At 35.7% G+C, this 19,252-nt stretch overlaps 1 protein-coding gene across 2 annotated transcripts in view; it reads left to right on the top strand.

Annotated features, from left to right (window-relative positions):
• The window catches only part of CDH7 (cadherin 7), a 110,309-nt gene extending 100,608 nt beyond the window's left edge, over positions 1 to 9,701 (top strand). For both annotated transcript variants that reach the window (XM_039238744.1, XM_039238745.1), the window contains one exon: positions 9,183 to 9,701. In XM_039238744.1, the coding sequence (XP_039094675.1) occupies positions 9,183 to 9,676 (494 nt within the window). In that variant the 3' untranslated portion in view covers positions 9,677 to 9,701. The remainder of the gene's footprint in view (positions 1 to 9,182) is intronic.
• Positions 9,702 to 19,252: the final 9,551 nt, after the last annotated feature.

Below are 19,252 nucleotides of genomic sequence, written 5' to 3' on the forward strand. Positions count from 1 at the left end.
AGTGAAGGATTGTACCACTTAGTCTCATTCACCTATTTTGTCCACCTTCCAGTCACTACCCACTCATCACCAACATTTTGTTTCTACTGAGCCTGTTTCAATTTAAGACTTCATTTTTTGTGGCTGAATAATATTTCGTGTGTGTGTGTGTGTGTGTGTGTGTGTGTGTGTGATATTTCTGTGTGAGAGAACACACACAGTGTGGAGGTTCCTAAAAACATGTGTCTCTTTGAATTGATGTTTTTATTTTTCTCAGATAATGACCCAGAAGTGGATTTGCTCAGTCTTATGGTAGTTCTATTTGAGGAGCCTCCGCACTGTTTCCCATAACGGCTGCACCGGTTTGCATTCCCACAGCAGTGTACAAAATTTGTTTTTTTTCTCTACATCCTTGCCAATTTTTTTTGGTCTTTTTGACAGTTCCCAGTCTGACAGGTGTGAGGTCATCTTACCATGGTTTTGAATGACACTTTCCTGGTGATTAGTGATGTTGAGAATCTTTTCGTGTTCCTGTTGGCTATCTGTATGTTGTCTTTTGAAAAATTACTATTCAAGCTTTCAACCCATTTTTATTTTTTAAATTATTTATTTGAGAGGTTGGGAATAGGGACGTAGAGGGATAAGAGAACCTTTTTTTTTTTTTTTTTTCCTACTGTTATTTTGAGAGACAGAACATGAGCAAGGGAGAGGGGGGACAGAGGATCTAAAACCGGCTCACACTGACAGCAGCAAGCCCGATGCGGGGATCAAACTCACAAACCATGAGATCATGACCTGAGCCAAAGTCGGACGCTCAACTGACTGAGCCACCCAGGCACCCCTGTTGTAGTTTGTTGTTGTTAAGGTTCTTTTATAGGTTTGGTTTTGGTTACCATGTAGGTCACCCATACTGATGTTGTAAATATAGCAGTCTATCTTAAGCCGATAGTCACTTAATTTCCAGTGCATTCTAAACGTACTACATTTGAGAGCCTGGGTGGTTCAGTCAAGCATCCAACTCTTGATCTCAGCTCAGGTCCTGATCTCATGATGGGTGAGGTGGGGCCCTGCGATGGGCTCTGTGCAGACAGTGTGGAGCCTCCTTGGGATTCTCTCTCTTCCCCTCCCCTGCTTATGCACTCTCTTGCTTTTCTCTCAAATAAACTTTATAAATAAAGATAAAAGCACTACATCTGTACTCCCAACACACACATTCTATGTCCCTAATATCATATTTTATATCTTTTTTTTAAATTTTCACACTAGATTTTTAAGTGGCTGGTTCACCACCTTTATTATTTGCCTTTAATGGTGAGATTTCTTCTTTCCTGTATTTTCTAATTTTTAGTTATGACCTTTTCCACTTAAATTTGTTTTTAATTTATTTATTTTAATGTTTGTGTCTTTTGAGGAGAGTTTGAGTGAGGGAGAAGCAGAGAGTAGGAGAGAGACAATCCCAAGCAGGCTCCGCACTGTCAACAGCCCAGTACGGGCTCAGTCCCACAAACGGTGAGATCATGACCTTTTGACCAAGCCAAGAGCTGGATGCTTACCTGACTGAACTCCTCAGGTGTGCCTTAAAGAAGACATTTTAGCTTTTTTTTTTTTTTTTTTTTTTTGGAAGCCTGGTTTAGTGGTGATGAACTCCTTTAGTTTGTGATTTTCTGGGAAACTTGGGATAGTGGGTCTTGCCATGCTGGGGCTGCCTTCGTGGGATGCCTGAAGCTAGAGCAGATGTGCACCGGGGGGGGTCCCTGGTCATGCCATGCTCGAGGGACCTCGACCAGAGAGTTGAAGCTAGAGCAGGTGTCAGCCAGGGGCGCCCAGGGCAAGCTGTACAAACACTGCAATTCTTTATCATGAAACCTGGGTGTTTCTTTATATCATTTATCACAATTTGTAGATCTGTTTATTTGCTTTGCTGAAATTTAGAGAATACTGATCTTAACCTTTCTCTTTTTAATCCAGTGTACTTCCAGGGCCTCATATAGTGAATGTAGGAGGAAATATGTTTAGGGATGAATTTCTGAATAGTATTTAACATTCTGTTCATTTTCCTATCTTTGCCACATATTTTAAGCTTCTCAGGAATAGTTCTGGTATCTCTATTTATTTTACCACCCAATAAATAGAATAGTTTAGATATCAAATAACTAAATTAACAGGGAGCTATCAAAATCACATGAGTACAAAGTAAACATTGCTTTTTGTGTGCACATTATAGGACTCAAATTTTAGCAAGACATAGATATAGGAGCTATACTGCATAAGACTTTATTATAGAAGTTTAACATATATCACCTATTATTGTGCTTACTATATATATTTTTAAGACTTTATAAAGATTGAGTTCATATTTATGAAGTTACTATAAGATAATTTCCATGAGTTAATTCTATTGCCTTCATTTTGGAGAGGAGAAAACTGAGGGAGGGCAAAGTAAAGCATTTTACTGATGCCCACATACTCAGTAAGTAGGGGCAGGGATTCAGTGTAAATTTGGATTTAGGTATGGGATTTGAGGTACATTCCAGGAGTTACACTATATAATAATTGGTTCATTACAGTAGTGGGATCAGCAAGAGGTAAATAAAAGGAGGAAGTGAAGTTCAATCAAAGATGACCCACAAGTTTCTAGTTTGGGTATTATTTTCAGAAAAGACCACAAAATATGAAACAGATGAAAGAAAGTTAATGGATTTAAATCTGAAAAGAGACATTTGGACAGAAAATTGTAAAATAAGTGATGGTAGCAACTAATAAAAAATTATAATTGCCATATAATATTTACCATATTCTTACCACTCCATACATTTTTATTAATAAAAATTATGAGTGGTTGTTTTTGAATATGGTTTGATTTATTTAGAGAGATAGATGAGAGATTTATATGTCAGAGATCTCACCAACTGCCATATGTAGAAAGTAGTTGAATTCTTGGGTTTCACCGAGCTCGTGTATGAAGAGTACTGGATGAAAAGGGAAGAAACTAAGTACAGAATTTGAGGAAGATTTACCATAACTATTACTTAGAGAAGATCAACCACCAAAAAAAACATGATTTGAGAGGAGTGAATAATTTTTTTAAGCTGTAAGAATTCCTATAACATTCTATTAAAACAAAAAACTCACCCATAACATTTCCTCATTGAAGTCTTCCTTCAAATATGATAGATATGCCATGTAAACTTAGGGCTGATGAGTGCCTATTGGACTGCCAACTGTCATGGTCCTTGGTAACCTTAGTCTTAGGAATAAGAAAAATTCAGATTTCTCTGGTTTCAGAGCAATCAGGATATAAGAATGTGGAAAGATGAAACAGGCTGTTTTTATAAAAAAAGAAAAGTCAATAAAATTGAGTGCCATTGATAAATCATTGATTAGAAAATTCTCAATGACTTGGTTTTTTGTGAGTATGGAGTTCTGGGGCAGCTCCAGTATGGAGAAAGTGGCGGGAACTTGGAAGTGACACTGAAAGGGGTTGACCTGTTTCTCTGTCATGGTTGTTTCTGATCTGAAGCCAAGAAATTAAAAGAAACTTGGCGAATTTCATTAGTGCCAAACAGAGAACATGTAACAGATTTTCAGTGATAGTGATATAAATCAACAAGATCAAAAGACAGTGAAGAGTTAAAAAGTAGTTTTTCAAGGGCTGGGTTCCCCTCGCACATGGATAGGATAATCACTTAAATTACTGAACGTGGACACAGATTATACTAGCGGAGTTTTCATTCAGAGTAGGCCATTTTTCAGTTACACCTCATAGACACAGTAATAATTGTAATAGATGTTTCACTGTTCAGTGTGTCACTTGGCAGTAAAATTTTAGAGTAGCATACGTTAAGATCACATGCAATTAAGATTTCTCTAGTATTTTTGACTCTTTCATTTTGTCCAAAGAAATATGTTATGATTCACAAGTATGAGCTACAAATGTAATTTTAAACTTTCAGGTAGTAGCCTCATTAGTAAAAACAGTAAGAAACACCTGAAATAAATGCTAAGAACATACCGAATGCACTATTAACAAACTATTATAATTTTAACATGTGATCAAAATATTTTTTACTTTATATCTTGAGCATCAATGTATACTTTACGCTAAAGCACATCTCAATTCATGTTTCAAATAGGAAGGGCCAAATTTCAAATGCTTTCAAAGCCACAGGTGGCTAGTGGCTACCATGTTAGCCAGTGATGATTTAGACAATTTTTTTGACTAATAAGAAATTCTGATTATTCATAAAGACCATAGAGAAAGGATTTCTAGCTAATGGCGGCTTTTCCTTCAAGTCTTAACTCAAGGTCCTCTCTTTTGTGAGGCTTTCTCTGAGCATTCTGAGCAAAGCATACTTTCCCGTATAGAGTTGCCTAGCATATGTTATATTACCATATAACCTATTGCATTGTAGTTACTTTTTAAACAAAATATTGAACTTCATAATGGCAAGATTTATCTGCGTAACTCCAACCCCTACTTTATTAATTTATTTAGCAATATTTATTGAATGCATATTTATTATCAAGTATGGCATTTTGTGCTTAAAATACAACTTGTGGGGAACAAAATCACTGATAGTATAGGGATTCCAGTTGTAGAAAATAAAAAAAAAGAATTAAAAGTAATTTGGGTTTTAACCGTCAGTGATAGTCTCTCAGCAACAGGTTGAACTTTACAAAGTGATACTTAATAGGTATGAAGACTTGCAATTTGATTTAAAACAAGAACCTTTTATAGAGTTTTCAGACGGAAAAGTACCACCCTCGATGGGTGCTTTCAAATGAACTTGACTCAAAATTTGAAATATGCTAAAAAAATAATACATTAAGGGAAATGGCTTTTCTTTAATATGAGTAGGCCTATCAAGCAGGGGTAGAATTTATACCACTCCAGCTGCATTCGGCCTGGTGCTGGGGACCAAAACTGGATCTTGAGAATTCTGATGTTTGCAAGCTTAGAAAAGCCCATGCAGGGGATTCAGGGTGATAATGAGGCGTTGAATTCAGCAGCTGAAAAGGCACCATAAGTGTTTTAAGAGCTAATCTGGATGAGTTTTAAAGTATCTGCCATCTTTAAGAAAATAAGACACTTGGTGATGCAAGCTTATTAGAGAGGGGGCCTCTTCATCATAGGGGCCAGTAAGGCAGTGGTTGACCTCTAGGAAGTGTGGTAGGTATGACTGAAATACTTCCAAGATGATTAAGTAGAAATGAATCTGTATCTGTCACAGACCCATGATGATGAGAATAGAGGGGACCACTTATTTATAGTGGACTGTGTATTTTATACTTTGATATTTTCCTCCATCTTCCATTTCTTTCAATGTGGGAGAGTGGTGCTATTCTCGTACGTATGCTTCTGTGTATGTCTGTACTTTCTCACAGTGAACTGGATTATGATTTATATTATGTTTATCTTTGTAAACATATAGCTACCAAGTTGGAGCTGCTTGGATGCAGGGATCCGCTCTTATCAGGACTTTGCTAATAACCAGCACCACTGCCTACATACTGGGATACTCAGAAAACGCTGAGTGTTATAAAACTGAATTATCAAACCAGAAATTTAAGTTAACAGTATGCTTTTGCTGCTGCAATAACATTGTAATTGCTTTCCTAACATCTCCTCTTCATCATATCCTCAGTCCTATTCAAATATTTTTTTAAAAAAAAATATAATCATACCATGCCCACCTTAAACCACATTGGTGATCTCCCACCTTTCTTTGCTCCATAGCCTTCTTGACTTCCAACCTTTGCTGACTGCTTGCTTGTACCAAGAGTAATCTTCCATATTACCTCTCCACCCTCATCCCAGCCTCAACCTTCAGTGACCCTCAGTTAAATCTGCCTTGTAGGGATCTGTTTCTTCTACTGTGGATCCTTACAAGATCACGTTTCCCTCTTTTGCAATAATTATCCCAGTTCTACATTTACATTTAGTTGTCTCATTATTTGATGAATATCTGTCTGCCCATTTAATTATAAGTTCCTTGAGAAAATGTATTTTGCTTACTTCTGTGGTCAACATTATATCATCCTGTCCTAATGCCTATAAGAAATGGTTAACGCACATTGGTTAAGTATATATAAATCATGAGTCACCGACACATTATAACGTCCACGTGTCTAGACTAAATCTTTTTATGCCTCCACTCAGAAGTATCCTTCCTCTGACAGAAAAGACATATGAGAAAAACCTCTTAAACTATATAATCTTGTGCTTACTTAAGCAGAAAATATTCTTTTTAATACAGGGAGTATCTCCATAGACTCTGAAGAGCAGTTAATTCTTGTTCTACGTAAAGGTTAAATTTTATTTTTTATATGTGCTCATGTAGTTAGAAATTAATATTCTCCTAAGTCGTTGAAATGTTAAAAATTTCTAACCTTCTAAAACACTTCATTTTTTTTCTTAGCTTCAGGCAAGATTGGGAAATAAACTCTCTAAGATACTAATATCCTTAATAGGTACTGAGCCTACGAGCTGACACATATGTGAGTTCTGTCATATTTCACTTTTACTGAACACTATACTTGAGCATCAAAAAGTAAGCTTATCAGTAGAATAAAAATACATTTACAGCAGAATATAAGAAATCATGGTTTTATATTTATATATAGTAAAAAATATAACCTATATATAACATAAAACAATTATATATCATATATATAAATGACAAGATTCATTGTAATTATATGAAGAAAAGAGAATTGAGAATTTTGAAATACTTTGCCTAAATGCTAACTTAAAAGTGCATCAAATTACTACCTATTCTTACCCTCTTCATAGCTTTGTTCACTCTTATGCCCATTCATTTCTTTTTTTTTTTTTTTTAAGTTTTTTTTTTTAATGTTTTTTATTTATTTCTAGGAGAGAGAGAGAGAGACAGCGTGAGCAGGGGAGGGCCAGAGAGAGAGGGAGTCACAGACAGAAACAGGCTCCAGGCTCAGAGAAAGCAGACAGCACAGAGCCCGACGCGGGGCACGAACCCACGAACCGCGAGATCATGACCTAAGCGAAAGTCGGACACTTAACCGACTAAGCCACCCAGGCGCCCCTGCCCATTCATTTCTTACATCCTCTTATACTCAGTTGGATATTTGCTCTGCCTCAGTTTTGCTTCCGATATGTCTTACAGATTTCTCATATTCTTCCCTCCACCGGTCCACCCATCATGGCTCTCTTGAATCCTCACTTTTCATTCTCTCTCTTAATCTGACTTCTCAGGTAGTATTATTTAGCCCGTCTTTATTTCTGTTTCCATTACTTATATTTGGGTGTAGGGGAACCATGTAAAAAGTTTGAGAGGCTAAATTCATAAATCTAAATTTATAGATCTAAAGTGCTATTTACACGTATGTCTTAAAATGTACTGGTGGGTCTTTCTGTAACTAGCAGATTGTCACTTGCGCTCTTGTGTCTCGATTACCTGCAATGGAAGAACTAAGCTCATCATGTTTTAGAAAGAACACAGGGTTTGAGGCAGTTGAAAGTAGAGGACACTTCATTCCCACGTATTGCATTTTATTTCATGACCATAGGCAGGCTGTTTCAAATGCCTAAGACAACTGTCAAACGAGAAGATAACTTATTCCAGAGAACTATTCTGAGGGTCAAATGATAGGCCTTGTTTGCCGACCTTCGTGTATCACCTGACTGCCTTTTCTGTCTCTCATTTAATCTTCAGTGCACATCTCTTGCCTTATACTGGCTGCACCCTCTACTCTGTACCTGATTTCATTATTTCTCCTTGGTCAGAGGGGGATTTTGAGTTAATGTTCTTAGTTGACCAGAAGATAACATTGGAAATTTCTCTTTTGCACACAAACAAAAATACCTGGCATTCTGCTGACTCTACTTACATGCCTCCCTTCCCCCAGTCTCTACCTCAGGAACATTCATCTGTAACTGCCTAGGCTCAGTTACTTTGAGCTACTTGCCCAAGATCACACAGCTAACTAATAAGTGAAAAGCTGGATTTTATTCAAAGCCCTGTGCCAGCGCATTACAACAGAAAAGGCCTTATTTCAGTAAGTGCCTAGAATATTGCTTAAGCAGATTAAGACAGGATGAAATAAGTTTCACCTAGTCATTGCTGTTAGTCACTCTGAATTACAGTGTTGTCCTTCCTGGTTTAATTTATTTTTATTTTCAAATGTATTCTTAATGCCAAACTAAAACCTTTTAAGATATTTTAAATATAAATATTTCAAATGTCTTTTTTTAAATAGGCTGAGAGCAATGGTCACATTGGGCCTTTTAGATCTTCAAGGAAAACAATTGTCTGATGTAATAAAAAAAGTTATTTAAGATAATTAATTTATATATTTTGAACTCTAGAATTCAAGAATACCACTTGAGATCTGATATGTTCCCAGTTCAGCTAGCATTCAGTCATGGAGCAGAGCAGAATCTTTCTTCACAGTGTATACTTACCGAAAATAAACAGTTTATTAAACCAGTAATAGCCAATATATCTGTTGTCCTTTACTTTCTGGGATAACCATGTGCTTTATTATTTGTTAATTCTGATAAATCTCTTTTTGGCTAAGCTGAAAATCTCACAACCTTTGATCTCTCTCCAGGTATAATGACTAAAGACCAAGTTCAGTATTTCATCCTGAAAGTGAGACTCAATTTACTATAGAAAAGCTTTTTTTTAATCTTCATATATAGCCTGATATACTGGGATTTTATTTAACAGCGGAGTTTCTTCAACAAGTACTAGGCATTTCTTCAAAGAACCAGACCAAATGCTAAAATGCATTTCCTTCTTAAACTGCAGTTGTTAAATTAGACCTAAAACATTTATGAATGTCACTTTGCCTTTCCAGCAATTAAGGAGTTAAAAAAAAAAAATCCCTTTGTGTTACATAGCTTTGAAATCATTATAGTTGTCCTGAACTGGCCCTCCAATTTGCTCTATCAAATATTTTGCAGGTTGCCTTAAAGAGGGAGACATCAGTTCTGAACAGGTGTGGAAAAGGGTTTCTTGATGTATAAAAGCGTCCTATTTTAAAGGCACTTTAGCAATTTTAGCACATCTGTAGCTGTGAATTCTCATGCACCTAGGTGGCCAATTCATTTCCCTTTAAAGAGCAGAAAATCTATACTTCAGGATCACAGGCCTAATTTGACCATGATGAGGGGCAGTGGCGATTTACTGAAACTTTCCCGTTTCTTGTCTCACTGTTTTTAGTGTTGATCCTCCTCATCGTCACCATGAGAAGACGGAAAAAAGAGCCTCTCATTTTTGATGAGGAGAGAGATATCAGAGAAAATATCGTGAGATACGACGATGAAGGTGGGGGAGAGGAAGACACAGAGGCTTTTGACATGGCCGCACTAAGAAACCTCAATGTCATCAGAGATACTAAGACCCGAAGGGATGTGACTCCAGAAATTCAGTTCTTGAGTCGACCGACTTTTAAAAGCATCCCAGACAACGTCATCTTTCGAGAATTTATTTGGGAGAGGCTGAAAGAAGCTGATGTGGATCCCTGCGCACCCCCCTATGATTCCTTGCAGACGTACGCATTTGAAGGAAATGGCTCAGTGGCTGAATCACTCAGCTCGTTAGATTCCATCAGCTCAAACTCTGATCAGAATTATGACTACCTAAGTGACTGGGGGCCTCGCTTTAAACGACTCGCGGATATGTACGGCACCGGCCCGGACAGTTTGTACTCATAGCCCCAGAACCTTAACGTGAAATGTACTGGAGAAAAAAATAAAAGCAAAAAAAAAAAAAAAAGAAAAAGAAAAAGAAAAAAGAAAAAACGACAACATACAACAACAGAAACAAAAACATAAAACCCACTACGTACAGAAAACAAGAACTCGACTTACTAGAGAAAATGATTGTAAATATCTCTCCATTTTTAACCGTTTAGGCTTTTGCCTTGGTGAAGCGTAGCTCCATTAGACTTACCCAAGGAACTGCACTGACCACAGACTCTGAGTATTTGAAGGCTTTTTGATAAAAACAAAATGCTCAGTGGTTTGTGAATAGATAGCAACTCTCAGATACCTGCAAAGCACCTAACCTCTATGAGTAAGTAAGTAGTGCCCTTTGATGTCCGTGAACCAAGCGTGCCCTGTTAAGTACCTTCACGGTACTGCCAGCGAGAAGAACGGAACACGATGTGTCACTGAAATATGTCCTGGAACTTCTTGCATCTCAAATCTCGGGACAAATTTAATTTGCAGTGATGCTTTCAGCTTGCTAGATTACAGAATCCAGCACAAGTTTATTGCTGCTGGTTAGCAAATACATTTTATTTAGCAATATATAAATTCTTGGAAAATCCTCCCCAGTCCTCCATTACAAACCGATACAATTTGGTTTAAGGCAACATAAACCATTGTTTAGCAAATAAATTATGAAGTGTTCCAACTAAGAAAAGGAAGGTAAATCATTCATTCTGAGCTGCTTGTGTAGGTATGAAAAAAAGTTGCTGTCTGTTCATTGATTTTTATGATCTCTTCTGATTTATACAGGAGACTATCTTTTCTTTTTTTATTTAACACACGGTGTTCTGTTTATTTCGGAGCTCCCTTCTCCACGAAATTCAGTTCCATCTCACTGCCTCGTAGAATTAACCTCGTCAGAACATGCTGATTTTTCTCCAGTCTGAGCTACGTGAAGGAAACGAAGCATGGAGAAACGGAGAAAAAATTGCGCAGTTGAGCCCTTATTCCCATCTCAGAGAGGATCACAGCCCCAAGGACATGGAAGTCGTTCATCAGAGCCATTAGAATGTACCAAACAGTGGAATAAAATATTTGTATTTTAGAAAGATTTCAGAATTGAGATTTTTTTTGATGCAAGATTTATTTTTCAAGGTCACACGTTCTCTATGCTCCAAAGACTTTTGAGAATTTGTTTTCCCCAACCTCTTTCACTGTAACCGTATTGAGTAAAAGACTGATTTTTTTTTCACTATATCATAATGTAATGTTACAAATTTCAAAATCTGTCTTTAAATTCGGAGGCACATATGTCCCTCAAGACCTAACCAAGCAATGTAGAATTTCCATACTGGTTTAGATGTGCCAAAATGAGAAGAGCATTCAAGTGATCATGTGTGTTTAGGGTGGGCTTCTTAGAATTAGAATTTGACTAAAATGATATTTCCACCTATCATTTTTTCCTAGAATAGTACTAGCTTAATGTGCATATATTTAAGAATGGACTTTTTCTTTCATTTCTCTCTTTCAAAATAATTTATTGGGTTCCTAATAAATCTACAGATAGTGGACACTGTATGGGAAATTACATTTTCAAACTGCTTCTTTCTGAAAAACACTGGAATCAGAATATTCATATTTTGATGACGTGAGGAGAAACCAGGATTCTGTAAACTGACCATTCATCCTTAGAAATAAGGTATGTGAAAGTGGCCTTCAGCTTGATCAAAATAAATAATTCAATATATCTGACCATCTGCACACAGCCCTTTCATTTGAATACAGTTTTGTAAACATTGTTTCAGGACTAGATAGATCTTCTTGCTGTATTAATATACATATATATGAAAAACTCATAACAGAAAAAGATTCTGTTCATGACTTTTAGTCCCCTATGTAAGTTTTTCGAATAAAAAAAATTCATACTACACTTAACCAAGTCAATAAAAGCATAGTGTGGTGCAGAATTATGTGGGTGTTATATCAGCAAGGTGCTGAAGTAACAGTTTTGTAATAATCCCTAAGTTGTCTGCAGAAGGATAAAATAGTTTAGTACATTTGGATTATGATGTCAAAACTGCTGATTGTTACACAGATCACTAAGTGGAGGCTGGAGTGTATTTTAGAAAAGAATAATTGTATCATTCACTTTTTCTTGTTTTCAAGTATATATATATAAATATATCTTTTTATTTATTTTTTTCATATTTGCTGGTCATAGATTGGGAAAAGAGCTCAAATTTAAATAAAGATTTGAAATTCTTGCCTATATCCACTTGCTCTTTTATGCATGGACAAGGACATCAATACAGATATTAAACTTGATTCAGTGGTATTTTTAAATATTACTTGAGATGGCTGAAAACGTGTCTCTCACTTAGATGAAATTTATATGAAATACTCTATGAAAGCTTACCAGTAACAGGGGTGAGTTTGTTATTTTAGGTATTTTTCTCCCCCACTTCCGAAATCCAATACCATATGTGATTGTCTCCATAACACTTGAGAGAGAGGCTATGGTTTAAAATAAGACCCTGTAATAACTGATAAAAATCCATACTAAGCCTCATCAGGAGATTCCCCAGAAGCATTTAAATTGATACCTATTATCTAGTCACTAAAATTCAGTGGTATATTGGAACCACCCAGAACTATCTCCCAAGAACCAATGACCTACATCTCTTTGCCATCCCCCTTCTAGTGATCTCATTTGATGGGTTGAAGTTAGCCATGTGGTAAGATTTAGACCACCATGGAAATCAGCAAATACTACTCTTCTTTTTTCTTAAAAGCCACTCATTAAATGTTTACCAACATTTCACTTATTAAATTGCTTTATAAAGGAAACTTCATGATTATAAATATAGTATGAATGAGTAATTAAATAATTACTCCTGAATATAGATACATGTGATACAGACCCCTGGTATGAAATCTTGGAGCTCCAAATAGAAAGGATCCACTTCATTATGGGAAGCAATGACTTGATAATTTCAAGTTGCAGACAGTAGTCCGGAAAGTCAGTAAATTTAAATATGCTCCATTTGTCCATATAGGGGCACCATTAGAATCTCAAGCCACACAAAGTAGTGCATACTTTTGAACAATTTAATTTCTTAAAAATATTTGCATGTTATGGAGTGCCTGGGTGGCTCAGTGTGACCCTCTCCCACTCATGCTCTTTCTCTCTCTCTCAAGATAAATAAACTTAAAAAAAATATTTGCCTTTTACCTGTTAACTGTTTATGTCAAGGAGGCATGCCCAAGCCCCAATTCTGAATTACCATGCCAGAATTTTAAGTCATCATAAAAATATGAAACCTACATCTTACCAAGAAAGTGGGCTTTTGCAGATCAAGTCTAAATTATCATTCTGGATTCACAGGTCAGTTTCTCTGTTAAAGCAATACTCTAAGGTCAACTGCAGACCAGAATTAAGAAGGAGACCACAAGAAGACATTAGCTCTGCGGAGGCAATGAGTAGATCCTTGTAAAAGCTATTAGATGAGGCTGGTAAACTTTACTTTGACAAGAAGCTCACCGAAAGCTCAGCTGAGGTCAGGGAACGGCCAGACACAGGCAGGAAGTAATCAGGTTCAGGTAACATCAGCTGCCTTTTCATTCCGCCCTCCGAGAGTGTTTTAAGTTATCTTAACTTTGTGCACAATTACATTTACTCCATGGGATAATGAGGAGGATCGGCCATTATTCTCATGTAAAAAGTGTGGTCATACAAGATATGAGTGATATTTGTGTTATGGGCCAATGTCCAAAGAACTTACATGCAAATAAACACATCTCCAAATATAAAATTGGAGGGAGCTTAAAATAAGTTTAAATATGTTGCAAGAGGCAAAAGCAATCTAAGTAGTTTAAAGTTTTAAAACACTAGCTGTAAATATTAATCTTCCAATTTTCAATTTTGATTTGACATCGATTGACTTACAAACTGTTTTAATTAACCTAATTGTTTTTAAATCTCTATTTAAAGGTTTATTTACAGTTGATCTAATTAAAGTTGATTTAAAAAAAAAGCTTCAGCTTTTAACTCCGTCCAGTCAAGGATGGCTGGAGGCACTTTTGATGTATGTGACAATTAGTAGAGAATGAATTTCATTGTCTGTTAGCCTATGTTGTTTATTTGATCTTAATGATGCAGTTTTTAAAAATTATTCATAATGTAGATTTTATGTATATATGATGGTATGTGGAAGTTTGGCAGGCAAAACGAATGCAGTTATGTGAGCTCACTCCACATCAATACAACCAATAGAGCAAAAAAGGAGGTACTGCATTTACATTTTGAGTATAATTGAAATTGTTTCAGAGATGGGGGATGAGCCCTTGAGAAAAGCAGGAGTTACTTGATGCTGGTTTGGCAACCATTGTAAAGTACATTTCCAGGGCTTAATTTTTCAAGCGCGTGGCATTCTGAGGCTTTTTATTTGTTGTGCTATCTTGTACAGGCTCAGAGGTAAACCGTAAAAGGTCATGAGCGTGTGTCTGTGTGTGCATGTACGTATGTGTGCATGTATGCATGTGTGAGCGTGTGTATGAGATGGGGTGGGGGGCACTGGAAAGAATGTCTGAAGCAACCTTAGGAAACTGATCTGACATTACCTTGTTAATGCCAATATATTACTGTCATTTGGCAAATTCTTAATAAGCCATAAAACTAAATATCTGATATTGACTGAAGGGAGCAATATTTTATTCTCTTTAAAATTTTGACTTAAGGAGAAGGATTTTGGTATTAAGGGGAAAGCATTTAGCTGAACTATCTAAATAATTGCCTCATTTTATTTTTATTGTGTTGAAGTGATCTCATTGTTAACACAGACTATGGAGTTTGAATTATTTATCGTGGAATGTCACTGAGCTTTGGCCTTGAGTATCAATGTGGTGTACTACGAAGTAACCCCAGTCTGTGGTTATAAAATCTGGGTCAGAAGCCAGTTCTAGCACATTTCTGCTATGCCCTGGATGCCATTCTAATTCTCTGAACCCTTATATCTTCATGATTAAAATTGAGTTAATTACTATCCTGCCTGTTTCAGAGGCTTGTGAGCTGATTAAGTGAAAGTGCTGTGTAAACTATAAAATGCTGTAAAAAATGTTCAGTTTTATTATGGAAAATTATGGAAATTATATGATAAGGTTGATTATATGTATTGTTATGTGGTAAACACAGATAATGTCTGTTTTTGGAAACATGCATTAAGGGAAAAAAAAGTATGCAATTAGTATCCTAAATTGGGAAAGCATTTCAGAGACAATCGGCATAATTGATTGAAGCCACTCCACAACAACATTTTTGTAAGATTTTAAAGATTGAGGTCTAATTCAAACCAATTCAGTCACTAATAAGAATCAAGGATAGCAGTATGGGCAAGGGATTACAGATAAAGAACAATATTTCCTACTCATGATCATGACCGAGTGAACATGAAGGCCTTCAGCTGATCCCATCCTCATTACACATCATAAATACACAGGAACAGAGAAGTATGCCATCTTCTAGAACATACAGAGGAAATAAAGTGTGGTTCTAGAGAACCCAAAAGTTTTTGTCAGTCATGAGTGGCAGAGTTATAATTAATAATTTATACACTTCAGAGAACTAAAGTACAATAATATTGACTTAACATGAAAACTATCCAGTCCTCTTGTTTTGGACATTCCAAAATCATTTCCAATATCTTACAGAAGCTTATTTTAGCCTTTTATAAACGAAGAAGCCATCAGAGATTAAAAAGTAATATACATAGGATACTATTGTATTGTCAGTGATAATCTACTCATAAAATGAGTGTTAATAAACTTTCTACTCAACTTTAGATATTAGTGATCTGGTTATTTGAAGCTCATATGAACAAGCATTATAAACAAATGCATTAATAGCTATGTAATTACTGAGAATGTTGAAAAGTTTAACATACTCATACTCAAAGACATTAACTCTTACATTTTTATTGCATTAATTCATGAAATTATGCTAATTTTGGCTAATAATGGTTTTTATTTTTATAAGCCATAAAGATGATATGCTTTACTACCGTTTCAAGCTGTATTTTTTTGTGTGTGAGTAAACACTATTTTTTTTTAATACCAAGATCTGGCATATATGTCAAATACGATCAATACTTCAAAAGCAATCAACTTTATAAAACAGATAAATATATAGCAATTGCATTTTACCTGTAATTATTTTAAAGGCAAAAATAAAAGGAAAAGGAAAAATAAACCTCACTAGACAAATTTAATGTATATTATGTTCCAAATTGCATATACACATTGAGAATTACATACGAGCATATGCACATCCCCCCCAACACAATCACACAACTTAAATGTTACAAGCTAAATGAAGCAAATGGCTTTTGACATTGTTTAAAGGTAATTATGATTACTAGATGCAATCTCTACAATTAAATTATGTGGGAGGGCTGAAAAATGATATTGTACATTTGTAAAGCTGTTCTTTACTATAGATTCCAAATTTTTTAACAAAAAAGAGAGAAATGAGCAATTGGTGTAAGTAAAATATACACCATAACTTTCATTGAAACTATTGCTGCCTATTTGTGAGGCTTTATTATAATTGTATGAAAAAAATTGAACCCTTTTTTATAATGTTTTTAGTTACACAAGAGTCAATTGAATAAATCAGTATGAAATAGTTTTTAAAATGCTAATTCAATTAACCACGAAAATCAATCCTGAAAATGTAGTTCCATTTAGCCTGGGAAATGAGACATCCCACAAAAACATGAAGTCTGACATATGTCAGAAGCTGAAAAGATAATTTTTTTATCAACTCAAGCACTGCCTTTCAGGCAGATAGTCTGTTCGAACACTAAGTTCTTGAAAGAGTTTTTTAGCAGACAAAGAAAAGTACACTTTCATAACTATACAAGTGAATGGATGTATACAAAATGCACAATGAATATGAATCAATTGGGAAACCAGGCGGTGATAATATGAGAGCTCAATTTATTGCCACGATTTCTTGGTATGTGCTTTGCTGGGCTTAAAAATATTCAGCAGCTTAGTTGCAAATTAATTTACTGCAGAATAAAATAACTTCCCAAATTTCTGACCAAACGTCTCTGTCTTGCAGTGGCTAACTATTTAGTCCACATCCTCAACGGTGAAGGTAATGTCAAGTTGGCTTCTAATTTTTACTTCTTGACTTCTTGGTACAGAAAATGAATTATGTTGTAATTAAAGTTCGATGTTTTGCTAAGTGATTTTTATGGAAAATCATGTTAATAAAAATGTTCCATAGATATGTCATTTTAAGTTTCAAAAAGATCTAATATAACATGTGGTTTCAACTTCCTTCCAAGCCTGTGAATTGCCCAAGGAAGGCATTGTTATACCTTTTTAATGGAGAAAAATTGAAACCCCCAAAAATGATAACTTATCCAAGAAAATGTGAAAAGTAAGTAGAAAAGTTAAGTGGTAGAGAAGGTAAAAGAAAAAAAAATATTTTGTCCATTATATTTTCTATTGGCATAGACCTTCAAAAAAAAAAAAAGTGTTCCGTTTTGTGAGGAGCAGAAGACAGTTGAAACTCATTTCAAAATCAGACTCTGCAGTCTTAAGCTTTAGATTCCTTACAAAGAGTATGACTTCTTTATTCTTAAAAAAAAAAACAACCAACAACTTAAAATCTCCTAATTGGGGAAATGACATTAAATTATATGTTTAGAAGTCATGAGAAAACAAATTTTGATATTGCCAATAATCTGACCCTTCAACACCTTTTATCTCCTATTATCTCTCTGAGGGGGTCCATCGACCTAAGAATGTACAATATCATAGCAGTATGACAAACTAGATATTCTAGGGGCATCCTGTCTGCAGACCTCTATACTTTTTACAGCACTGTTGGCTCTCAGAAGTATAAGGAAAATCCTGAAAAGCTTATACTTTCATAAAAAGGAAAAAAGGAAGATTTTAAAAATGAAAAAGTTGAACACATTGAAGATGAACTCTAAACAAACAGGGACACTAAGTGGCGTGGCCCTGCGGGCGCCTGTCACCCCAGTGCTGAGCTTGCAGAAGGCAGTAAGACACCTGCATGAAGCCAGCACCCACCACAGTGTTAATATCATTTGAGGCCAGCTATGCCCCTAGTTCCAGGTTATTTTTAATCAAATATGAGTAAACAATGAAAACTCACCAGACACACACATGAGAGGTTTCACAGAAACCCCCCAAAACTTCAGATACCATAATTATCAAAAACAAAAAGCGATCCGTATATAAGTTGTTTTAGGAAATAATAGTGAGAATAAAACAGGAATAAAGACATTGCTGATGATGGCAGTATGCTTGCAAAGGAACCAAACTGTCCATCTCTAAATTAATCATACAATCTTGAACCTAGAAAGCAGATTGAGTACATGTAACATTTAACACTGCACAAGAGAGACTCAGTAAACTAAAAAATAGATTTTGGAAGAAATTACCTAGGCCGTGGCATAGCAAGAGAAGAAAAAGATGTGATCTATAAAAACATAAGGAATGGAGATAAAATGTCCAGCAACATTCAATGGGTCCAGCAACGCTTCACCTGTGATCTCTGTGACCCGGAATTTCAACACAGTGTTCAAATGCCTTTTTGGACTCCCATCTTTAAATGATGGTTTCACTTGGCCAGAGGCCTCCTGTGCCCCTGACTTTTCTGCAAGCTATACACACTTGCACTTCCCAGCTTGATTTATTCAGCTCAGTGATCCATTTAACAAACATTGTTATAAATGAAACATCAATTCCAGTGAAAATAAATTGCGTACATTCATCAAAACTTGGGGCATACCTCTGAAAAGTGAACAGGTTGCCTAAGCAATGTGAATTAAAGCCAGATAATTAAAATAGGCTCTGTGTTTTAATTTATCTTTTCTCTCTGGGAAGTCCAGATGATTTCATCTGTGGTTACTGAAGACCAACATGAAACGCTAAGTCTTTCCTCTGATAGAGGGAGTTATTTAGATTGGACAGAAAGGATGCAATGTAATAAAGCTATAAGTGGCATAAATGAAAATGGTCATTATTTTGCTCCCAAGTACTCTTTCCCGCCCCCTCTTAGCCTCCAAAAACCTTTCATTAATGTGTCCTAAAGCCAGAAACATAGCCAGGTGTGGATTAAGTCATTCTTCAACATTCTGGTGATGTCAGTTACTAATTTGGTGCTGTACCACATTGAGCGGGTTATAGATATATTTATTTATAAATTTTATAAAGATATTGAACCATGCTTTGCCATTTCACAATTTGGGAATAAAATGGATTCTCTCAGTGCTAGTTTCAGGTAAACATTGCTGCTACTCTTTTTTTTTTTTTTTTCTGTTGAGCATCAAAAGAGGGTCAGAGGTGGGTGTGGTGTTATTAGGACTTGGTCTCATAAGAAGTTAATAAGGCCAGGGTTTTATGACGACAAAGATCCCTTAACCTTCGTACTTGAGGTCACTTATTTCCCTCAGCAAAGAGAATAAATTAATAACACTTAGTCTTATAGTTCTTGATGGGTAGTAGAAAATACATATGCCTAGGGTATAGAGGAGGGACCAA

The sequence above is a fragment of the Hyaena hyaena genome, unplaced genomic scaffold, assembly GCF_003009895.1.
Source record: "Hyaena hyaena isolate Hyena2069 unplaced genomic scaffold, ASM300989v1 scaffold_145, whole genome shotgun sequence".
Lineage (NCBI taxonomy): Eukaryota > Metazoa > Chordata > Mammalia > Carnivora > Hyaenidae > Hyaena > Hyaena hyaena.